At 42.6% G+C, this 25,649-nt stretch overlaps 1 protein-coding gene across 2 annotated transcripts in view; it reads left to right on the forward strand.

Moving 5' to 3' along the window:
- Positions 1–25,649, forward strand: part of LOC103345097 (beta-galactosidase-1-like protein 3) — an 88,989-nt gene that overhangs the window by 13,962 nt on the left and 49,378 nt on the right. For both annotated transcript variants that reach the window (XM_051834487.2, XM_008248354.3), the window contains exons 4-9: positions 10,702–10,770; positions 11,388–11,483; positions 12,747–12,855; positions 14,899–14,991; positions 15,773–15,854; positions 16,572–16,636. In XM_051834487.2, coding sequence (XP_051690447.2) covers positions 10,702–10,770; positions 11,388–11,483; positions 12,747–12,855; positions 14,899–14,991; positions 15,773–15,854; positions 16,572–16,636 — 514 coding nt within the window. The remainder of the gene's footprint in view (positions 1–10,701; positions 10,771–11,387; positions 11,484–12,746; positions 12,856–14,898; positions 14,992–15,772; positions 15,855–16,571; positions 16,637–25,649) is intronic.

The raw sequence follows: 25,649 nt of genomic DNA on the forward strand, positions 1-25,649 counted from the left end.
ACCCTTCTTCCTCCTCCCACTCTTATTACCTCTCGATTTTTTACAAAAATCTATTTTCAGTTTATTTAATACTCCTAAGGTTAACCTTACACTAAGTAAAGTGTTCAACAAATAGTAGGAGGAAGAAAACACAGTTCCTCATTGGAAGAGACAATGGCTGTAGACAATCACTGAAGCTTAGCATGTCCATTTCACTCCAATACATTGCATTACCTTTCATGATGAGAAAACTCAGGCCAAGAGAGGATGAGTCACTCTCCCAAGTCCCGGAGAATAACAGAGCTCAGCTGTCACTCAATAGGTGCAGGGCAGCTGTCGACCTGCTATGACACAGCGCTTGTAGACTTTCCAATTTGTTGACATATAGCTGTTTATAGTACCTTCTGATATTTCTATCTTATTTGTGGTGTCCATTGTTATATCTCTTCATCTCTGATTTTATTGATTTGTGTCTTCTCCCTTTTTTCTGGTTAGTTGGACCAATAGTGTATTAATTTCGTTTTTCTTTTTTAAGAAAAATAGCTCTTCATTTCACTGATCTTTTTTTATTCAAATCTTGTTTTTTTTTTTTCTTAATTTTAATTATTCCTTTCCTCTTCCTAATCTTGGGTTTGTTTTGTTCTTGTTTTTCTAGGTTATTGAGAGGCATTAATAGCTCATTTATCTGATGTCTTCCCATTTCTTTATGTAGGTACTAATTGGTACATCTTCACTTTTAGCCCTGCTTTTGTTGTATCCCTAAGTTTTGATATATTGTATTGTCATTTTCCTTCATTTCCAGGAATTACAGATAGAAAGAAGGAGAGACAGAGAGAAAGGTCTTGCATCCACTGGTGCACTCCCCAATTGGCCACTACACCTGGAGCTATACCTATCTGAAGCCAGGACCAGGAGCTTCTTCTGGGCCTCCCACATGGGTTCAGGGGCCCAAGCAATTGGGCAATCCACCACTGCTTTCCCAGGCCATAAGCAGAGAGCTAGATTGGAAGTGGAGCACCCAGGACTCAAACCAGTGCCCATATGGGATTCTGATGCCACAGGCAGAGGCTTAGCCTACTATGCCACAGTGCTGACCCCATACACTCAAGGTTATTATTGATAAGTAATGACTTGGCCCTGCAATTTAATGTAAATGTTCCTATTGTTTGCTTTGGATTTCCTTTGCACTTTTACCAAGAGATTTTCTGCCTTCACACTCTTTTGTAAGGATGACTATCTTTCTGTGTTTTTGTGTGTAGTGCATCCTTAAGCCTCATTTGTAAGGCTGGATGAGTGGTGACAAATTCTTTCAATTTATCTTTGTCATGGAAGGTCTTTATTTCACCTCATCCATAAATCAGTGCTTTGTGGGGTATAGTATTCTGGGTTGATTTAATGTTTTCTTTTTAAGCTTAGACCATATCTGTCCATTCTCTCCTGGCCTGTAGTGTTTCTTATGTGAAATCAGCTGCCATTCTAATTAGAGATCCTTTGAAGGTAATCTGATGTTTCTCTTGTGAACATTTTAGAAACTTTAAAAAAATATTTTACTGTTGACAGTTTGACTGGAATGTGTTGTGGTGAAAATCCTATCTGGTCATGTCTACTGGGAGTTCTATGAGCATCTTGTACATGGATTTCCCTTTCCTCATTTAAATTGGGTACATGATTTCTCATTATTTCACTGGATAGGACTTCTAATCCATTCTCTCTTTCCACACCCTCACCAACTCCTATCACCCACTTGTTGTGTGTTTGATTCCTACAAATCTCAAACACTGTTTTAAATTTTTCTTATTTCTTGTTCTTCATAATTTTTTTTGTTCTGACTGAGATGTTTCCAGAGATTTGTCTTTTAGCTCAGATATCCTCCTTCTGCCTTACCGCGTCTGTCGTGAAGGCTTTCTACTGTATTTTTTAGTTAATATATTGATTTCTTTTTTCTAATATTTCAGTTTGATTTTTCTTCATAATCTCTATCTCATGGGAACATTTATCATTCACATCATTTATCAATTTCCTTAACTCATTATTTTGCTTCTCATTGTTTTGAGTATTCCTATGATCATTCTTTGGAATTCATTTTTAGGCTTTTCATTAATTCTTCATCTTCACTCCAAAATTGAGTTATTTTGTTCTGTTAAGGGAGTCATATTGTCTTTGCTGTTCTTTTTTCTTGTATTTCTGTGTTTATTTTTTTTAAAGATTTATTTTATTTATTTGAAAGACAGAGTTAGAGAGAGAGGTAGAGACAGAGAAAGGTCTTCCATCCACTGGTTCACTCCCCAGATGGCTGCAACAGCTGGAGCTGAGCAGATCCGAAGTCAGGATCCAGGAGCTTCTTCCAGGTCTCCCACGTGGGTGCAGGGGCCCAAGGACCTGGGCCATCTTCCACTGCTTTCCCAGGACATAGAAGAGAGCTAGATCAGAAGAGGAGCAGCCAGGACTAGAACCAGCGCCCATATGGGATGCCAGGCCTTTAACCCACTGTGTCACAGCACCAGCCCCTCTGTGTTTGTTTTTACACTTGTGTAAGCACTTTTTCTTTTCCTTACTCATGGTTTTACCTTTTTAACTATGCCTCTGTGGCCTAATGGAATATCTGGTCTCTCATACTCAGATGCTTGTGCTGGGTGTGGCCAAGGAGCTCTGGTCTGTGCTCCAGGGTGAGGCGAGTATCCAGGCTGACACCCGAGCTGGGCATGGCTGATCTCTTCTGTTGTCAGCAGGGGAGAGGGCGTGATCGCAACCTCACCTCCTCTCTTCCACAGTGATCAATGCCCTGAGTTATCCCGCCCTGTACCTCCTCAACCACACTGGTGCACGCACTATACCAAGGATGTGTGCAGACCTCAGTGTGAGAATGGAATGGTGTGCAATGATTCACCCCAGGCAGGGAGTTCTGAGTCTCTGACATTAGACACAGTGATCGCCCAGAGACCGAGCTACAACCCACACCCTGTGGTGAAATCATGGAATTCCCACAGTCACAGTGGCTCAAGGTTCCTACAGCCATGGGGTGCAGAAGATCTCCCCCCCAGCCCAGTGAGGCTGCCCTGTCCACAGAGAGAGCAGAGACGTTCCCAAAGCCAGCTGCCTCTGGGTGCCCCACCCTGGCAGCTTGAGCCCTGGTGCCTGTGATAGGTTGAAGGGATTGGAGCACCTCACGGTCCTAAGTGGGTGCCCAGCCCCTTGCCGACACTCCCAGCCAATCAAAGTCTGTGGGAAACGCGTATTTTTTTCCTCTGGAAAATCCTGTGATTCGCTCCCATGCAGGAGCCGTCATACCCTCTACTGGCCCTAAGATGGCACCTTCTCCCCTCCGGTCGCCAGACACCCTTGTTAAGGGATGAGGAGCAAGAAATGTGTTTTGTCTTGGCTGGATTAGATGGGCACCCTGCCCTCTACTAGGGCTCCAGGCCAGGCTTAAAGTCAGTGTGCTCCGTAAGTTTCTCCCTCATGAAATATCAGCAGTGGTACAGGCTGCCACAGTCAGCTTTTACCTCACTCAGAAGCTGAAGTTTTCTCCATCTCCCAGCTATGGGAGCCATGTGGTGACTTGCACATCCACTCTTTCCACACTGATCCACGGCATCCCCCTTTTATCTGTGGAATGTTCACTGCAAACGTCTCTCCAGCTCTCCCCTGGGAATACACTACCTCCACATTTCTTCTACTGTCTTACCCTGGTCAAAATCAACACATCTTCCCCCTGTTCACCATCTTGGAATTCCCCGTAGTAAGGAGCTTGATCCAGAAATTCAACCTACTCTTTCTGGTGTTGGACAACGGCACCTTCACCACTAGAATAAATTCCTACATCTATTTTTTATTTCTTTAATATTAACCACTCTCACTGCTGCGAACTTACCTCTTTGTGAATTTTAAAAAGATGTATGTATTTTGAAAAGCAATGTGACAGAGAGAGACACACACATACAAACATGTGCGTGGGTGTGTGGGCACACACACACACACACACAGAGACAGCGAGTGAGAGAGAGAATTTCCATCCCCTGGATCTTGCCTCGCATGGCTTCAACAGCCTGGTCTGGGCCGGAAGCCAGGAATTACATAATAATCTACATGTATGTGGCAGGGTCGCAAGTACTCGGGCCATCTGCTGCTGCTTTCCCAGGTGAATTAGCATGAACTAGAGCAGAAGCAGAGCAGTCAGGACTCAAACTGCACTATGATATTGGATGCCAGCTTTGCAGACAGTGGATTAACCACTCAGGACTCACTCAAGCCACTCAAACCACAATGCTTGTCCCCTTACTATGGTTTTGGTATGCATTTCTCTGATGGCTAATGATACTGATAATTTTTTCATATATATGCTAACCATTTTTGGGGTAAATGTCTATATTTAAATTGAGTTGAAAACACTTGTTGGCCAGTGCCATGGTTCAATAGGCTAATCCTCCACCTAGCAGCGCTGGCACACCGGGTTCTAGTCCCGGTTGGGGCGCCGGATTCTGTCCCGGTTGCCCCTCTTCCAGGCCAGCTCTTTGCTGTGGCCCAGGAGTACAGTGGAGGATGGCCCAAGTGCTTGGGCCCTGCACCCCATGGGAGACTAGGAGAAGCACCTGGCTCCTGCCTTCGGATCAGCGTGGTGCGCCAGCCGCAGCATGCCGGCCGTGGCGGCCATTGGAGGGTGAACCAACGGCAAAGGAAGACCTCTCTCTCTCTCTCTCTCTCTCTCTCTCACTGTCCACTCTGCCTGTAAAAAAAAAATAAAGAAGAAGAAGAAAAAAGAAAGCACTTGTTAAGTGTTTTGAGTCTCTTATATATTCCGGATTAACTCCAGGTTTCTCAGATGAGGAGTTGGAAAATATGCATTCCCATTTTCGAGTTGCCCTTTCAGTCTGCTGATGATTGCTTTGCTATGCAGAAGCAACTTGGTCTTATGTAGCCTTATTTGTTGTTGTTTACTTTTGCTATCTGTGCTTTGGGGTGTTTCCCATAAATCGTCATTATACCAGTCTTGAATTGTTGTTGTCCTAGGATTTCAGTTAGTAATTGCATCATTCGAAATCCTCCATTTCTGTTGTTGATTCACTTTTAGTTTTGGAAAGGGTAAGAGGTTGGAGTGGGGTCAAGTTCCATCTTCTGTATCTGAAAACCCAGTTAACCAGCAACTTATTGAAGAGGCTGTCCCTTTTCCATGTTGTTTTTTTGGATTTAACATTTTAGAAACTTTTTTAGAAAAATTTTTTTGTTTTAATTTTTTTCAACTTTTATTTAATAAATATAAATTTCCAAAGTACAACTTTCAGATTATAGCAGCTTTTCCCACATAACCTCATTCCTACCCACAACTATCCCATCTCCCACTCTTTTTCCCATCCCATTCACATCAAAATTCATTTTCAATTCTCTTTATATACAGAAGATCAACTTAGTATATACTAAGTAAAGATTACAATAGTTTGCACCCACAAAGACATACAAAGTACAGAGTACTGTTTGATTAGTAGTTTACCGTTAATTCACATAGCACAAAACATTAAGGACAGAGATCCTACATGGGGAGTAAGTGTACAGTGACTCCTGTTGTTGATTTAACAAATGACTCTTATTTATGACATCAGTAATCACCCGAGGCTCTTGTTATGAGCCTCTTGAGTTCATCAACTCCGATTTTATTTAGACAAGGCCATAGTCAAAGTGGAAGCTCTCTCCTCCCTTCAGAGAAAGGTACCTCCTTCTTTGATGGCCCATTCTTTCCACTGGGATCTCACTCACAGAGATCTTTCATTTAGGTCATTTTTTTTTTCCACAGTGTCTTGGCTTTCCATGCCTGAAATACTCTCATGGGCTTTTTAGCCAGATCCAAATGCCTTAAGGGCTGATTGTGAGGCCAGAGTGATGTTTAGGCCATTTGCCATTCGATGAGTCTGCTGTGTATCCTGCTCCCCATGTTGGATCATTCTCTCCTTTTTAATTCCATCAGTTGTTATTTGCAGACACTAGTCTTGTTTATGTGATCCCTTTGACTTTTAATCCTATTATTATAATCAATTATGAATTTAAACTTATCACTTTAACAAGTGAGATGCATTGGTACATGCCACCTTGATGGGATTGAATTGGAATCCCCTTGCACGATTCTAGCTCTATCATTAGGGGTACGTCCGAGTGAGCATGTGCTGAACTGTACATCTCCTCCCTCTCTTATTCCCACTCTTATATTTAACAGGGATCACTTTTCTTCAGTTAATTTTAAACGCCTGAAAATAATTGAGTGTTACTTAAAGAGTTTAACCAATGGTATTAAGTAGAACAAAAATACTAAAAGGAATAAAATAGTAAGTTATTCTTTTTTTTTATCTTTTATTTAATGAATATAAATTTCCAAAGTACGACTCATGGGTTACAATGGCTTTCCCCCCCATACCGTCCCTCCCACCCACAACCCTCCCCTTTCCCACTCCCTCTCCCCTTCCATTCACATCAAGATTCATTTTCGATTATCTTAATATACAGAAGATCAGCTTAGTATACCTTAAGTAAGGATTTCAACAGTTTGTTCCCACACAGAAACATAAAGTGAAAAATAATAGATGATTTTTTTTAAAATGATGATGAAATCAGATCAGACCTATTGTCATGTTTAATCCCAGTGAGAGTCAAGTTGGGAATTGATAATTTCTTTTTCTTTTTTTTTTTTTTTTACAGAAGATCAGTTTAGTGTACATTAAGTAAAGATTTCAATCGTTTGCACCCCCATAGAAACACAAAGTGAAATATACTGTTTGAGTACTCGTTATAGCATTAAGCCTCAGTGTACAGCACATTAAGGACAGAGATCCTACATGAGGAGTAAGTGCACAGTGACTCCTGTTGTTGACTTTACAAATTGACACTCCTGTTTATGGCATCAATAATCTCCCTATGCACCAGTCATGAGTTTCCAAGGCTGTGGAAGCCCCTTGAGTTCTCCGACTCTTATCTTGTTTAGACAAGGTCATAGTCAAAGTGGAGGTTCTCTCCTCCCTTCAGAGAAAGGCACCTCCCTCTTTACAGTCAGGACAAGGGCCGATCAAGTCACTGTTTCTCATAGGGTCCATTTCACTTCAACAGGTTTCCTTTTTGGTGCTCGGTGAGTTGTCACCGATCAGGGAGAACATATGATATTTGTCCCTTTGGGACTGGCTTATTTCACTCAGCATGATGTTTTCCAGATACCTCCATTTTGTTGCAAATGACAGGATTTCATTGTTTTTTACTGCTGTATGGTATTCTATAGAGTACATATCATATAATTTCTTTATCCAGTCTTCTGTTGATGGGCATTTAGGTTGATTCCAGGTCTTAGCTATTGTGAATTGAGCTGCAATAAACATTGAGGTGCAGACAGCTCCTTTATTTGGCAATGTAATTTCCTTTGGGTAAATTCCAAGGAGTGGGATGGCTGGGTTGTATGGTAGGGTTATCTTCAGGTTTCTGAGGAATCTCCAAACTGACTTCCATAGTAGCTTTACCAGTTTACATTCCCACCAACATTGGATTAGTGTACCTTTTTCCCCACATCCTCACCAGCATCTATTGTTGGTAGATTTCTGCATGTGAGCCATTCTAACCGGAGTGAGGTGAAACCTCATTGTGGTTTTGATTAGCATTTCCCTGATGGCTAGTGATCCTGAACATTTTTTCATGTGTCTGTTGGCCATTTGGATTTCCTCTTTTGAAAAATGTCTATTGAGGTCCTTGGCCCATCTCTTAAGTGGATTGTTTGTTTTATTGTGGAGTTTCTTGTTCTCTTTGTAGATTCTGGTTATTAATCCTCTATCAGTTGCATAATTTGCAAATATTTTCTCCCATTCTGTCGGTTGCCCTTTCACTTTCCCTACTGTTTCTTTTGCAGTACAGAAACTTCTCAATTTGATGTAATCCCAGTTGTTAATTTTGGCTTTGACTGCCTGTGCCTCTGGGGTCTTTTCTAGAAGTCTTTGCCTGTGCTTTTATCTTGCAAGGTTTTTCCTATGTTTTCTAATAATTTGGTGGTGTTGAGTCATAGATTTAGATCTTTAATCCATGCTGAGTGGATTTTTTGTCATGCTTCATGCTTCTACACATAGAAATCCAGATTTCCCAGGACAATTTGTTGAATAGACTGTCCTTGCTCCAGGAATTGGCTTTAGATCCTTGATCAAATTTAAGTTGGCACTGCAGGTGGTGGTTTTATTGGCCATGCCACAGTGTTGGTCCCATTGATATACTTTCTTTTACCTAATTCCCGTAAACTTTTGAGGAATATGCTTTATTTATCTAAAAATCTTGTAAAAACTAATTTATTTGAGAGTCAGAGAGAGAAAGAGAGGAGGAGGAGGAACACACACAAAGAGACATAGAGATCTCCCATACTCTGGTTCACTCCCCTAACCCCATGATGTTCTGGCCTGGGCTAGGTGAAGCCAGGAGACTAGAATTCATGTAGGGTCTTCCAAGGGGGTATCAGAGACCATAACTGCTGCCTTGCAGAGTATGCACTAGTAGAATGAGAAGAGAGCCAGGAATCAAACCCATACACTCCAATATGGGATGCAGGCAACTCAAGTGGCCTCTTAACCACTTTACTACACACACCTTCCCATTGATTTTTATTATTTGTATCAATCATTTTCTATTCCAATTGCAATTATCTTGGGGAAATGGGGTATGTAAAAGAGGATTTTGAAGTTTGTTGAAATGCATTTTGTAATGTAGTATAAGTCAATATTTTATAACTTTTCATTGCAATTTCTCAAGAATGTAAATGCTCCACCTGTTGGCCATTAAATTCCTTCTCTATAAGATTCAGAAATCATTATGCTCTCCAAACATATACCCTTACATTTCATTTTTGTTATCTTTGTTACTTTCATAAGTATTTTCAGTCTTCCTACGGTGACTGTTTGCCTATCACATCTCCAATCAGCTTCTCCTTACCAGAACTTGTGCTCCTGAGTACAAGTCCCACTGCTGTTGATGAGTCATTCTTCTCTTTTCACTTGGTTCCACTTTTTATACCTACTTGTGAACTTTCTTTTAAAGTATATTTGCCTTAAATTAGTATTAGTAGGATGACTTAAACTATCTATATCTGTTATTTCTTTTTGATCTGCTTTTTCAGCCATTTTACTGATTTTTTAAAAATTTATTATTTATTTTTTAGATAACATGTTTTTAAACTTACTTTGTACTCTAAGGTTTTATGGATTTGCTAGATAAAAAAAGTTCAAATAAAAAGTGGAAAGATCATAGCCCAGCAGGAAAATAACCCGGACTGTAACTAATATCATGAAAATCTTGCTTCTTTATTCTTTTTCTTTTTATGAGAGAGTAAGAGAAAGGGGACGAGAGAGAGAGTCAGATCTTAACAATTTTCAAATGCACAAAACTGCCAGTGCTGGGGCAGGCTGACCCTAAGAGTTAAGAACCCAACTGTGTCTCTCATGTAGGTCCAAGGAACCAAGTTCTTGAGTCATTGCTGGAAGCCTCCCTGGGTGCACATTAGCAGGAAGCTGGACTGGAACAGAAGTAGCCAGGACTTAAACCAAAGAGTCCATTCTGGGATGCAGGCATTTCAACTAGGAACTTAACATTTGTGTAAAATGCCTGACCCTGAAGTCGCTTGTGCATAGCAGTTGGATAAACTTGTTCCTCTATTCCCTCAATAGAGAGTCTAAGTTGTGTTGTGTGTATTTAATGTCTGCTGCAAACCAGCTGTTCATTCCTGCTTATGAAAAACTCTTCAAATCAGTTCTGCTATATTGCAGCGCATGTATCTTCAAAAACCTTTGCAGTGCACAAAATTATAGAAAAACCATAAAGTTTATTGGAAAAAGGATGATAGAGAAATGATCCTCAAACTCTTATGCCAGGAAAGAACAGCAGGCACATCCCTCTCACTCTACACACTCAGATTAATGTGAGTAGAAAGCAGGCAAGGGCTCATCTTAAATTCCAGTATCCTGTACTGTAGCTCCAGAATCCTTTAGAAACTCCTCATTTGCTTGTATTTTTATTAATTCTGAGCAATAATTGTATGCATATGGATCATTTTATTTTATTTATATCCCTTTCCTTATATTTTTTTGTGGAAGTGATATAGAATGAGACAGTGGACCAGCGCCGTGGCTCACTAGGCTAATCCTCTGCCTTGCGGCGCTGGCACACCGGGTTCTAGTCCCAGTCGGGGCGCCAGATTCTTTCCCAGTTGCCCCTCTTCCAGGCCAGCTCTCTGCTGTGGCCAGGGAGTGCAGTGGTGGATGACCCAAGTGCTTGGGCCCTGCACCCCATGGGAGACCAGGAGAAGCACCTGGCTCCTGGCTTCGGATCAGTGCGGTGCACCGGCCGCAGCGCGCCGGCTGTGGCGGCCATTGGAGGGTGAACCAACGGCAAAGGAAGACCTTTCTCTCTGTCTCTCTCTCTCACTGTCCACTCTGCCTGTCAAAAAAAAAAAAAAAAAAAAAAAAAAAAAGAATGAGACAGTGAGTGGGAGAATTTACACAAAAGCCGAGGAAACTGGAACCATAGGACCACAAATGGGTAACAGAGGAGGAAACTACCGAAGATTTAACTGTTTTGAGAGAGAGGTTTAATTCCATTGGTAATTTCTTCTTATTGCACAGCACAGTGCAATTATCCCTGTTTTTAGGCTGGGTTTGGGGTTGACCTAACAATGTGAAAGTAAGAAATAAGATTCTTAGGCTTCTTCCCTTTTATGTCTTCCAGGTACATTCCCTGGAACCTCCATGAGCCAGAAAGAGGCAAATTTGAATTTTCTGGGAACCTGGACCTGGAGTACGTGGTGATGATGATCCTGGGGTTAGAGGAGGAGGCCAAGAAGTGGCTACATAGGGCAGATGAGGAACCCTAGCCATGCCCTGCCTCTGTGTTGAGAATCTTGTTCTTGGCACCCAGGATATGATACTCCTCTGCTTTGACCTGTCTCCTCAGATGTGCAGAGCCAGCAGCTTCTGCGGTCCCTTGTGCACTGCAGGCCAGAGGGGCCAACAATCAAGGACCAGTAGGTCTGACCAGCTGCTGCAATGAGCTCCATTCATTTGCAAGGGGACAGTGCTACCCTCTAAATAGGCAAGGCAGTTGGGGTCAGGATTGGTGCAGTGCACGCTGCACCATGGCTGATGCCCTTTTCCCTCGAATACCCTCTGGATCTATGCAGATGACCCTGAGGCTGGGAACTAGTGGGAACCTAGCTATCAGGACCTCTGGCCTCTGAATTGGGGTGGGGATGCCTAACACTGCTGGGGTTGTGGTTGCGCTTTTCCTCACCTGTTTCCCTGATAGGATGGGGAAGAGGCAGGCAGCTACTACAACAGGTGGTGTGTGCAGGCTCCCTCCTGCCCAGACTCTGCCCTGGACTCATGCCCAGTGCTGAGGGGGTTTTACCTCCACAGGGCCTTTGTGCTGATGGCTTGGGAGATGGGGCTGTGGGTGATTCTGCGTCCAGGCCCCTACATCTGTGCTGAGATCGACCTTGGTGGCTTGCCCAGGTAAGCTTGGTTCTGACACCAGAGTTGAGGTTTAGTAAACCATCTTGCTTTACTTAAAGAAAAATTTCAACCTAGTAATAATAACAACCTTCACTGACCAAGTGCATGTGTCTAACATTGATTCATGGGGAGTAGGTGCATCTGCATGCATGCAGTCCACAGCCGTGGCAAGGGGCAGGGGCCTCTGTTATCCCCACTGCATGGAACAGGAGTGGAGATGGCTGTCCTGGTTCTTGAGCCTGTGGCCTTGCCAGGCTGTGAGGGGAGGAGGAGGCCTATCCTTGTCTCTCTCCACAGGCAGGTGCTATGTGCACCTCTACTGTTTTCACGTTGTGAGAAGAAAGGGAATGGAAGCTTTTGGGTCTGCACAGAAGGGTCTGATCCCTCTGATCTTTCCCTTAAGTTGTTGCAATGTCTCCAGCACCTGAGACCCAGCCCACTCCCCTCCTTCTAACTACCCAAGTTTTGTTTGCTCATTTTTCATGTTGGCTCTCAATGCAGACACGTGAGGTGTGGGTGATTATTTGAAAATCCTGTTCTCTCCCCATGCCATCTGACAGGATTCCTGTTTTTTCCTCTGGTTGTGCCTCCAGATGAGCATTTGTCTGTCTCAGATTCACAGGAAATATTTGCTTTTCTCATGATGGGATCCTTCTCCCATCCAGCTCAGGAGATTGAAAAGCCTGAACTGGAGGGAAGTGGAATTTGAGGGAAGTGGGAAGTGACTAATCCCTGTTCTGTTCAGCTGGGGACCTGGCACCACCCAGTGACCAGGAGAGGAGGGATTTATGGGCTTGTAGCTCCCACCCAGAAACTGAAGTCTTAGGTCTTTGTAGAAATGTGGCCCTGCTTTCCAAGGAGCAGATGCTGCGGTCATGAAAAATGTTCTTAGAGTGCTGTAAAGCGTGGGCAAGAGCAGTTAGTGAATGAGAGAGAAAACACTCAAGTATTTAGGGGTCTTGGCATGCTCAAGCTCTCAGGCTGGTTAAGGGGATCTGAACACTTTCCTGAGTTGTAAGGTGCCTCGCAGCTGGAGGTAATTCTTTCATGTAGATTCTGAGAGTCTGGAAGTAGTCCAAGAGGCCCCCTTTGTGCAGATCCTTGGAGGGCTTTTGGGCACAGCAAGACTCGATGTGAGCTGGATATACAGAGGTGATAACTGATGAAGGGTCTCTGAGAAAGGCCTGGGATCACGCTTTGTGACCCCAGCCACTTTTAACCTGCCTTCTGTCTCTACACTGAGCCTGGCTCTCCCAACTCCAGCTGGCTACTGCAGGACTACAAGTCTCGAATGAGGACAACAGACAAAGGCTTTGTTGAAGCAGTGGACAGGTATTTTGATCATCTGGTTCCCAGAATGGCTCCTCTCCAGGTAAGGCCCAGGAGATGTTTTCTTCATTCTCTCACTGTAGGGAACTAATTTGTTCCAGCCCAACCACTTAATCGGCCACATCCAGTGCATATGAAACACGAAGCTGACATTCCTGGACCTTTAGATTCTGCACCATCAGCTTAAGGACAGAAATTTTGACTTGACTATGGGTTTTCCTCATAGCTTCTGGAAAGACCCACATCGTGCAGGACAGGAACTGCACCAGTGTTGTCCTGGGTGTCAGCGTATGCCTGATACTCACAAATGCCCTGATGTGTATCTGACCTGTCTGCTCTGATGCTACTTTCATTGTTTTACAGTTAATGCAAGTGCTCAGTAAATATACTCAAAAGGCAGCAAAGAGTGATGGTGAAAATCAAGTCTCCCTTCCCTCCTGAAAACAATCCACGTAGTTGTCTGTGTAGATGACAAACAATTTGTTTAGATTCTGCTTCATTGTACAGGGAATTTCCTACACATATATAATCATATCATAGATCTAAAGGAACAGACACTACACTTAGGATGATGATGGCTACAGTGGTTCAGGCCTAGGCTGTTCCTGTGAGATGATGGATCAATATTTTCCAAAAACAGAGAGATCCAGGGCATGTCTTCTAGAAGGCAATCAGAAGGTTGGTCAGGTATTATCCAGGCCAAGCTTTTGGTCCTGTGTCTTCATGGGAGAGAATAGATGGAAGGAGATGGAATGGGGTATGTGAAAAACAGAAGAACAGTATGCTTGAGGCAGCATGAGTAGGAAAAGACTCCAAATTCGGCTTGTAAAGGAACTCTTCAGCCCCCCTCTGCCCACTCCAGAGCCCAGTCCTTTCGCCAGAAATAGCATATGCCCTCTGTGATTGGCATCTTATCTGTAGGCAATGGGATCCATGAAACTCTGCGTTGGGAGTTACTGTCAAGAGCTCACCCTACTGTCAGTGTCCAGAGGCTACAAGGAGAAGGAAATTCACTGACAATGGGTAAACACTGAGTGACTAAGCACTGAACAGTGCTTTAACTTGAGCACAGCTCCTCAGTGGTGATGGACGAAGTGGCAAGGTGGGCTAGAGGCTTTGCCAACATGGCTTGGGGAGTGATTACAAAGTGAGAGCACAGAACATCCATGAAACATACCTGGTGACCTTGGTAGGAAGAGGTAGCGAGAGTGAGCAATCCATTACTGGTGGGGTATTTTCTCCAGACCGCTACCCTACGATGTGAATGAAGATCTTGGATAAGAGCCCTTGATTCGAGAGGTCACTCAAACGGAAGGAGAGATCAAAGGCTCAGAAGGTAGAGGAGCTGCACCACAGACATGCTCAGACATGCTCCTAGGCTGGTGGTGGAAGCATTCGGACCCAGCACGCAGGGATTATATCACACTGAGAGAGAAAGCAGGGGGGAGGCATGACTCTTTCTGATCACATGGCATTTCAGTCCATGTTCTTTGGCTATAATGAAATTCCTGAAATTGAGCAGTTGACAGAGAATGGCAGGTTGTTCGTCTCTTGGTGATGGAGGTGTTCTTGAGCATGCTGCCAGCATCTGCTAAGCACCTTGTGATGACCTGCTTGCTGCTGTGCAGCCTGGTGGGAAACATCACGTGATGAGACGTTAGTGCTACCACTGAAACTGCTAATGCTGGCCACTACATGACTTCAGCCAATCCTAATTCACTCCCGATCCTCAATCTCCAAATCTGCTACCACTGGACTTGGAATCTGTTTCCAACACAGGGAATTTGGAATATGAATTAAACTTTTGCAGAGGGCAAGAAGGAGGTGAATTGTGGGTTTGAGAGTTCATATTCAAGTGATTACTTGGTATGAGAAACAGAGGGAGCTGTGGAAACTCATCTCTATAACACAAGAGACAGCAGGACTTTTGCTGCAGCTTGAGTGTCTAGGAGCTGAGTGGTCAGATCCTCAGGGAATTTGGCTCCATGTGCCCACAACACCTGTGTTACCTTATCCAGCAAACTCAGACACTGAAACTTTCAATTCTGATAGCCTAATATTTCAACCCCCTGCCTTTGTTTCTCAGTACCGCCAGGGAGGTCCTGTCATTGCATTCCAAGTGGAGAATGAATATGGTGCATTTAATATGGACAAACACTACATGCCTTATCTCCAAGAGGTAAGAACATTTGGTGTGTCTCTACATTTACATGCCTTCTTCCTCAATCTGTCTCTTTCGAGTACCTATTTCTGTTTTCTTTCCTACACTGATAGCGGCAATGTCTGTGATAAGAATATTTAACTTGCATTCAATTCCTCTATGAATTTACAAAATCATTAGGACAATCAGTATATACTTAACACTATAATGAGAGAGCATGGTATGAAATATTATTCCTTTTTTTTTTTTGGCTAATCATTATGACCAAGAGTTCTCATTGAAATCGGAGGTTGGTGAACGTACATTTATGGTAAATAGTGATCTGTGACTTGATGATGTTTGCTGCTAGTTTGCTTCTTCGGGGTCTGTATAATCATTTTGCTCCTCTGTACAGGTGCATCTCAGACTAGGGAATGACTGCAGTCCTGCCTGTTGTTCTGTGTAATGTTTCAGGCCCTCCCTGTCCCTGAATTCCTGTATTGAAGGGCTGAAGAGGTTCCAGTCTTGAATGGAGCCCTGATCAGGGTGCTGAGCAGGATGAGGAGCCTTGTGATCTGGCCTGACCCTTCAGAGTCTGCCCTGTCACATTAGCTCTGTACACCAAAGGACTTGAGTTAAAGACCTGGATAAAATAGGGTGGTGGTGCTCACCAGATCGGCAAGGAAGAGGTGGAAGGCACAATGTAGGGCTCCATGGAGGTGCTGGCTTCTGCCTGACAGCTGTGCCTTCTGGAATTGGACAAAGTCTGTGAGGAATTGCTCTCCTAAATGGGACTCATTTTATTCAATTTTCACCACAGGCTCTGTTGAAAAGAGGGGTTGTGGAGCTGCTTTTGACCTCTGATGTACCGACTGAGCTGCCAAAAGGCTACATCAAAGGAGGTACAAGTTAGAGCTGCTTGAAAGGAGAACTAAGACTCTTACTCAGATGATGTAAACTTTGAACAATCCGAGTGACTGTTCTATGCCTCTCTTTCCTATGCACATTATATTGGATCAAAAAGACTTGTATTACAGCAAGTGAGGAACAGTGGGCAGAGCTTAGCATCCTGGCCATCCTCACCAACACAGGGAACCATAGAAGATGGTGAGAAAGTAACCCAATTTGAGCTATGAGCCTACATGCTGAGATTCAGTGTAGACACTCAGTGAACCCTTAAGAATGAAGTAGCAGGAAAATTCAGGACAGAATCTCCAAGTGTTAATAGTAAGAAAAATGACTGGATATCAGTAGGCAGATGGGTCCAGTCACATAATGTTTAACACAGTATCATCTGCTGCAGTAGAATGTTATTCTTGCCTCTTTTAATGTGTTTTCCATATTATAGTGGTACCCTGGAAAGTGTGCTGAACTTTGGCCTATAAAAGCTGCATAAAATACTAAGATTGAAGTAGCTGAGATTGCACTGGTACACAAAATATCTTTTGCATAAAGTGTCCTAGCAAGTGTTTGATGTGGAGAAAGTCACTATGGCTACAAGCAGTGTCGCACTATCCATACGGCTCAGCATACTCCTGCTTTATGTGTAGAAGGGGCTTCCATCTCTTCCTTGATGGCACTTGTCACAGTGTCTCAGTAGATATTTCTTCTCTTTACAGTACTGGCGACCATCAATATGAGAAAATATTTTAAGGATATTCCTAAACGGCTGTATAGAGTGCAGGTAAGATGTCTTAGAGATGGAGAGTTGCACCCTTCTCCTTCCACAATTCCATAGCCAGTGCATCTGGTGTCAAGAATGGGCTTGATAGTGTCCGAAGCCATTTCAGGGTATGTTTGCTTTTTTTGTGTGGAAAAAGAGGAAGAACTCCTGCCCTGTCATTTCTGCTTATGGATCACATTGTGGAAATGGTTGAGAGTAGACTGAAGGATTAAAGATGTACAACATTATCAGCGAATCATAAACAGAAGATGTTCTCTTTCCTCTGTGTGAACAGAGCTCAGAAATGGACACCTTGGCCAGTGCCATGGCTCACTAGACTAATCATCTGCCTGCGGTGCCGGCACCCCAGATTCTAGTCCTGGTTGGGGCGCTGGTTCTGTCCCGATTGCTCCTCTTCTAGGCCAGCTCTCTGCTGTGGCCTGGGAGGGCAGTGGAGGATGGCACAGGTCCTTGGGCCCTGCACCCACATGGGAGACCAGGAGTAAGCACCTGGCTCCAGGCTTCAGATTGGCACAACACACCGGCCATAGTGGCCACTTGGGGGGTGAACTAATGGAAAAAGGAAGACCTTTCTCTCTGTCTCTCTCTCTCACTGTCCACTCTGCCTGTCAAAAAAAAATAAATAAAGAAGCAAATTTTAAAAAAAGGAATAAATGGACACCTTGTGTCATGTATGAAAGATAAATATCTTTCTTTGGTTGTATTGTTTTCATCTGGACTCTGAGAATCATGAGAATGGGTGGATATTTCTTAGTAATTTAATTACAAAGAGGAATCGAGCAGCTTCTCCTTTTCTCTCTGCGTATGTCCCCTTTGACAGTTTCAGTGGACTAAGCACAGGGAGCATATCCTGTCCCCACTGCACAGCCAGGTGCCACTCTTCAGTTATCAAATGTGGATCATTGTCCTCTCCGCTTCATCTGCTTTCCTAGCTTCCCTGGGGCCTGCCATAGCATCCAACTCCGCTGACAAGTCCTGATCGTCCTGTTGTGACTTCTTGTCTGCTTTCCAGTGCCAGTCCATACTCAGAAGGAAGCTTTCTTTCCATTCCTGTCACATGCAGAGACCTCATTTGGCCAAAGCTTCCCACATTTCTCATTCCATTGTGTTTCTCCTACTCCTCTATAAGTTTTTAACAAAGATAAAAATGAAAACTTTGTTTTCTTATGTATTTCTGCACATTTTCCAACTTAGTAACTAGAAGTACCCAGAAATTTTTGTGCTATGCATTCATTAATCTTCCTTTTATCTTTCTTTTTCTGTTGTTACTTGTTTTTAACATCTTCATTGAAATTAAGTTTTTCATTTTTAAACATTTATTTGTCTTTTCTTTTTAAAAATATTATTTAAGTTATACAAGTTTCATGTGTTTCATAGATACAAACTTTGGAACATAATGATACTCCCTACCCTACCTTCTCTCTGGCCTATGTACCAACCCTTCTTCATCCTCCCTTTCCTAATCCTACTCTTAGTTTTTTTGATAATATACTTTTTAAACAGATTTATTTATTTGAAAGGCAGAGTTACAGAGAGGCAGAGGCAGACACAGAGAGAGGTGTCTTTCATTACTGGTTCATTCCCCAGATGGCCGCAACGGCCGGAGCTATGCTGATCTGAAGCCAGGAGCTTCCTCTTCTGGGTCTCCCATGTGGGTGCAGGGGCCCAAGGACTTGGGCCATCTTCTACTGCCTTCTCAGGCCATAGTAGTGAGCTATATCAGAAGTGGAGTAGCCGGTACTCGAACCATAACCCAAATAAGATGCCGGCACTGCAGACAGTGGCTATTACCTGCTATACCATGGCACCATGCCCCCCCCCTTCTTAATTTTTTCTTTCTTTCTTTCTTTCTTTCTTTCTTTCTTTCTTTCTCTCTCTCTCTCTCTCTCTCTCTCTTTCTTTCTTTCTTTCTTTCTTTCTTTTGCAGGCAGAGTTAGTGAGAGAGAGAGACAGAGAGAAAGGTCTTCCTTCCATTGTTTCACCCCCCCAAATGGCCACTACAGCTGGCGCGCTGCGCTGATCCGAAGCCAGGAGCCAGGGGCTCCCTCCTGGTCTCCCATGTGGGTACAGGGCCCAAGCACTTAGGCCATCCTCCACTGCCTTCACGGACCACAGCAGAGAGCTGGACTGGAAGAGGAGCAACTGGGACTAGAACCCGACATCCATGTGGAATGCCAGCGCCACAGGCAGAGGATTAATCAAGTGAGCCATGGTGCTGGCCACAAAGATCTATTTTCAGTATACTTTATGCTGATAAGGTTAATCCTACACTAAGTAAAGAGTTCAACAAATAGTATGAAAAAAGAAAAAAACACTGTTCCTCAACACAAGAGACAAGGGCTATAAACCATCACTGAATCTCAAAATGTCCATTTTACTCCAGTACGTTGCATTTTAGGTACTCTATTAGTTACCCCAGATCAGGGAAAACATGATATCTACCTTTTGAGACTGGCTTATTTTACTAAATATAATTGTCTTCAGTTGTATCTGTTTTGTTGCAAAAGAAAGCATTTCATATTTTTTACAGCTTGGTAGTACTCCATAGTGTATGTGTGTGTGTATAAACCATAATTTATCCAATCATCAGTCATCAATTGATAGACATCTTGGTTCATTTCCTATCTTATCTACTGTGAATTGAGCTGCTATAAACATGCGGGTACAGATAATACTTTCAAATGCTAATTTCTTTTCATTTGGATAAATTCCTAGGAGTGAGATTGCTGGGGCAAATGGTAGGTCTATGTGCATTTTCTAAGGTATATCCATATTCTCTTCCACAGTGGCTGTACCAGTTTGCATTCCCACCAACAGAGGATTAGGGTACCTTTTCCCTCACATCCTTGAACAACATTTTTTGTTTGTTTATTTCTGTATGAGAGTCATTCTAACTAGAGTGAGGTGAAACTTCATTGTGGTTTTGATTTACATGGCCCTCATGTCTAGTGATCCTCAACATTTTTTCAAGTGTCTATTGGCCATTTGAATTTCCTCTCTTGAAAAATGCCTGTTCAAGTCCTTTGCCCATTTCTCAACTGGACTGTTTGTTTTGTTATTGTTGAGTTTTTTGAGCTCATTATAGATTCTAGATATGTCTGTTATCAGTTTCATAGTTTGTAAGTATTTTCTCTCATTCTGTTGGTTGCCTCTTCACTTTGTTGAGTAGATCCTTTGCAGTGCAGAAGCTTCTCATCTTGGTATAATCCCATTTGTTTATTTTGGTTTTGATTGCATGTGCTTCTAGGGTCTTATCCAAGAAGTCTTTGCCTATTGCCAATAGCTTGCAGAGTATCCCCTTTGTTCTCTAGTAATTTGATGGTATGAGGTCATAGATTTAGGTCTTTGATTCATTTGAGTGGGTTTTTGTGTAAGGTGTAAGGTAGGGGTCTAGTTTGATACTTCTGCACTGGGAGATTCAGTTTTCCCAGCACCATTTGTTGTAGACTTTCCTTTCTCCAGGGATTGATTTTAGCTACTTTACCAAAAATAAGTTGGTTCACCTGGTCTCTAAGTCTGCTGAGAAGTGTGTCATTAATCTAAGAGAGATTTCTTATCTTTACAATTCTCTAGTTCATATTTTTCACAGTTCGACTAGACTATGTCTTGAAGAGGGCCTTTTGGTTTGGCCTGTGAGCGGTCTTTGAGCTTTCTGTGTCTGGAAGCTCATATTTTCCCCCATTTCAGCAATTATGTCATTAAATAAGTATTCTATGCATTTTTCCCTTTTCTTCTCCATCTGGAACACCCATAGGGAGGATCTTGCTCACTTAACAGCACTCTACAGGTCTTCAAGGCATCCTTCATTTTTAAAAAAGTTTTATTTATTTTTTTATTGGATAGCATTATTTCAAAAGACCTGTCTTCCAATTCAGAATTTTTTCAGGTGGCTCAGTTATGCTGTTGTGGGTTCATTTATTCAGTTCTTTAGCTCCAATATTTCTGATTAATTCTATGCTAAATTTCTAATTCATATGCTCTCTTTTCAAGAGAGTCTGTATTCAAGTCTGTATTCTCTTAGGTATCACTAATTTTCCTTCAAATCATTGTTTTTAGATTCTGTAAAGTACTTCACTTCTCTCTGGTTCCTTGTGGTCTGTTGCTAGAGTTATTCGGTTCCTTTGAGGAATCATATTTCCTTGTGTTTTTTTTTTTCATGTGTTTTTGTTCTTATACTGGTTTTTGTGCTTTGGTCCAGGTGATCACTTCAGTGTGTGTTTAGCTTCTTGAACTGTAACACTGACATTATGTCAAGTGTTTGCAAGGAGTGTGAGATTGCACCACAAGCTGGGAAGCTATTTCCTTGGTTGCAGCAAGTTTGAAGCAGCTCTGTGCACAGTGCACTTCACTATGTGTGCTGGGCCATCTTCAGTTTCTGCAGGTTGTGTGGGAGAGAGGTCATGGTGACAGGCCCATGGTGATAGGCCATGTGGCACATCATGAATGTGGAAAGGTGACTATCAGTGTCTAAGGCTCCATGGGGGCATGTTGAACCAGGATGCCCTCACGGAGAACCTTCCCAGTATTTGGGGGTTGCGTGGGTAACTTCATGGGGGCATGTTGAACCAGGATGAACGGAGAATGGAGAACCTTCCCAGTATTTGGGGGTTGCGTGGGTAACTTCATGGGGGCATGCTTGCTCAGGGAGGCCAGTTGCCATGCTGCTTCCAGGACTAAAAGAAGCTTGCAAGTGCTGATGGTCTGCTTTCCAGAACACAGTAAACAGGTTCTGAGAATGGGCCACTCAGTTGCTTCATTTAAATCTTTAAAATATTTATTTATTTTCATTTTTATTTGGGAGAAAGAAGTACACAGAAGGAAAAATATTTTCCATTTCCATTCATACCCGGAATCCCTGCAATAGCAAGGGCCTCCATCTGGGTTTCCCATGTGGGCTACAGTGAACAAAGTCTGAATAATCACTGCTGGCTCCTAGGTCACACACATGTGCAGGGTTAGAAGAAGAGGAGCAAGGGAGCAAACAATGCACTCCAATATGGATTGCAAGCACCCAAAGCAACAGCTTAAAAAAACTACACCGATGCTTGTCCCTCAGCTGCATCTCAGTGCCACAAAAAGGTGACTGGGAGACCCACTCATTTCCTGGGACCTTGGTGAGCCAAGCCACTCAGGAAAGCTTTAGAGTTGCATTCCCAGGTCATGGATGGATGGGTGGGTGGTACCACTGCCTGCTTCACTGGGCACTGTAGTCAAAGCTGATCAGGTCTAGTTACCATTATTATCAATTCATGATATTATAATATGATTGATTCAATTCAATTACCTCCATTGTATTCATTTTTTCTTGAAGCTGAAATGTTGTTTTTCTTGGCTAATTGGCTGCCTTTCAAACTGGTTACTACTTCCTTTTGTCATGACACCCTCTGTCTCTGACAGTTTCCAGCCAATTAAGATGTCCCAGACTCTCCTGATCTACTTCAGTACTATACATGTTGTCAACTATTCCTCCTAGGGGCCTGCTGTCACCTGTGGGACACAATCTGAGATCAATATCAAACAGCTGTTGCTTCTAGGTATTCTCAGTGTGCAGATCCAGAATTGTGGTGTGTGTTCAAAGGGGACAGCCATGCTTCCATCAGGTTTTTTTAAAATACCAGTTTAAAATTATAGAATTTATATGAACATCTTTGCTTTACACCTTTTAGTCTAATCTGAGAAATGATAGCTAACAATACTAATCATTTCATTATTTAAGTCTAAAACATGCTTATAACATGTCTAAATGAGCTTTGTATCTCTTTAATTGCCTTATGTTTTTATCTCCTGAACTTACTTTTAAATATATCTCCAGATTTATCTTCATATCCATGAATTTCCTTTTAAGCTATTTCTAAGGTGACGTCATATTATATGCATTTTTGATACTCATTGAAAAGATTGGTCCAAATAACACAGATCACCCTTATGGGAAATTGTTAGTTTTATTTCTTTACACATGTTTAAAATGTTTTGTTTATTTCTTTAGGGACACAAATTATGTATAATGCAGAATTCTGTCTAACTCCCATAGCTCTCTTAAGGTTTTCTCTTCTACTCCTTTGTACTCCATGTTCGTTTATATTTAATTTTGCTCACTTTTCACTCCATTTACTTTAATGTTCTTTGCCTGTTTATTGTCCTGTTAATGCTTTATGGTTTTGACATAGTGTACTCCATTTAATAAAACTCCCTCAGGTCCGATTTTTATTTTTTCCTCTTCGTACGTCTTCCTATCATGTGTTCCTTGAGCAATTTCCATGTTCCTTTATGCTCTCAGTTTGGACAGGTGCTTGCTTCATGGAGATTTTTAAGTTTACAAGATTACTTTGTCCTGTGCAATAGGAAGGTTTGGGCATCTTTCCTCTGGCTTATTTTCAAATTTAAAGAAACAAACAAGGATTCACTCTTTGACATAGTGGTTAAGACACCTGTTGGGAGGCCCAGCTGGATGCTAGGTTGAAGTCCTCTCTTCTCTCCTGCTGACTCCAGCTTCCTGGTGATGTGCACTATGGGAGGCAGCAGGAGATGGCTCCAGGAATTGGGTCCCTGCCGCCAATGTGTGTGAGCTGAACTGAGTTCCTGTCTTCCATCTCACCCTGGCCTAGCCATGGTTCACAGGATTTGTGGAGAAGCTGTCTCTGGTCTCTCACTCCCCCTCTGCCTCTAAAATAAATAAATAAATAACCAAAATTTTTAAAAGAGGCAAAATTATTTTTATTGTTTGTAAGTATATATTTTTGTTTTTAAAATTTTATTTTATTTAAGGGATATAAACTTCATGCATTCAATATATACAAATTTGGGAATATGGTGATTTTCCCTCACTCCTGCCCACACTCCCACCCTTCTTCTTCCTCCCTCTCCCATTCCCATTCTTATTTTTTATAAAAATCTATTTTCAGTTAATTTTATATTCATAAGATTAACCCTACACTAAATAGAGAGTTCATAGAATAGTATGAAGAAAAAGAACACAAACATACAAAAATTGTTCCTTAAACACTCAAGACAAGGGCTCTTCAAAATCATCACATACCAAGGTGTCAGTTTCACTCCTACAGGTTACCTTTTAGGTACTCTATTAGCTACCACAGATTAGAGAGACCATACAGTATTTGTCTTTGTGAGACTGGCTTATTTCACTAAGTATAATGATTTCCTCTTTTATTATTACTTATTGCTGATCTAGGTGAACTTGTGTTGGCCCAAGTACTTAGGAGATGTTCCCGTGACACAGAGCACATGATGTGCTCCAGAATAGAAATAGATCTTGGTGGCACACTGTGGTATGAAGATCCACATTCTCGCCATTACTCATTTCTTTTTTCTCTTTCTCCTCATCCCAGAATTCTGGCTTTGAGATTCCCAAAAAGTCACAGACTTTTCTCATTATTCTTATTTATGCTTCAGTAATTTCTCCTTTCCAAGCTTTAGATTCATTGAATTATGCAAAGCGTATGCCTTTCACCAACTTGGGTATGTTAATCCATGATTGTAAATAAGAGGTTATTGGTAAGCCGGTGCCGCGGCTCACTAGGCTAATCCCCCGCCTTGCGGCGCTGGCACACGGGGTTCTAGTCCCGGTCGGGGCACCAGATTCTATCCCGGTTGCCCTTCTTCCAGGCCAGCTCTCTGCTGTGGCCAGGGAGTGCAGTGGAGGATGGCCCAAGTGCTTGGGCCCTGCACCCCATGGGAGACCAGGAGAAGCACCTGGCTCCTGCCTTCGGATCAGCGCAGTGCGCCGGCTGCAGCGCGCCAGCCGCGGTGGCCATTGGAGGGTGAACTAATGGCAAAAAGGAAGACCTTTCTCTCTGTCTGTCTGTCTCTCTCTCTCTCTCTCTCTCTCACTATCCACGCTGCCTGTCAAAAACAAACAAGCAAAAAAAACCAAGGAACTCAGGGGAAGGAAATTACAAACAACATAAGAATTCCTTTAACTGAATGTTATATATGTATCCATTGAAGGTAGCGCTCTAATAACACCGAAAATGGTAAAAAGGACCCACATAGTGAAATTAACAGCCTACAGGGAAAGTGATCATTATCTTACACAGAGAACAACAGGAAACAGAATTGTGTAGGATTACAAAATACTGATTTGGGGGCTGGCACTGTGGTTCACTTGGTAATCCTCCGCCTGTGGCACCAGCATCCCATATGGGTGCCAGGTTCTAGTCCCGGTTGCTCCTCTTCCAGTCCAGCTCTGTGCTGTGGCCTGGGAGGGCAGTGGAGGATGGCCCAAGTGCTTGGGTTCCTGCACCTGCATGGGAGACCAGGAAGAAGCACCTGGCTCCTGGCTTTGGATATGCGTAGCTCTGGCCGTAGCGGCCATTTGGGGGGTGAACCAACGGAAGGAATACCTTTCTTTCTCTCTCTCTCTCTCTCTCACTGTCTAACTCTATCTATCAAATACATAAAAAAATACCGATATGGTATAGTAGGAAGCAATGGGACACAAATTTGAAATTTGAGGGTAAATGAATTCTAACTTAGAATTTTATAACCAGCTCAAATATTGATCAAATGTGTTGATAGAATACAAAATAAAGATATTTTCAGTCATATAATGACTCAGAATATTTATTTTCCATTTACCTTCCCACAGAAGTGTTTTGAGGGTGCAGAAATTGAAAGATTAAACCAAGATGAAAGAAGACAGGACATCTAAACCACACCATGTCCAACCTAAAAATTAGATGTTCAGGCTTCAAACTCTGGGGTCATAGCAGGATGTGACCAAGAATGAATGCACTCTGTGAGTGTCTAGCATATCAACCAAGAGTAGTTCAGTTGGAACCTTCCAGGTTTTATGCACAGTGACAGCTACCCCTGCTCTGGGGAGACTTCGCCCGTTACCAAAGGAGCCTGAACTAATCGGCAGCCTTGGAAATGTTACAATAGAAGTGGAATGTAGGCATCAGGATGAAAGCCTAGGACATAGAGCAGTTTGGGCAAGTATAAGGAGAATCTGAAATGAAGTACCTCTGTATGTAGACAAGAGTTAGTTCAGATG

Source organism: Oryctolagus cuniculus, chromosome 1, assembly GCF_964237555.1.
Source record: "Oryctolagus cuniculus chromosome 1, mOryCun1.1, whole genome shotgun sequence".
NCBI classification, from domain to species: domain Eukaryota; kingdom Metazoa; phylum Chordata; class Mammalia; order Lagomorpha; family Leporidae; genus Oryctolagus; species Oryctolagus cuniculus.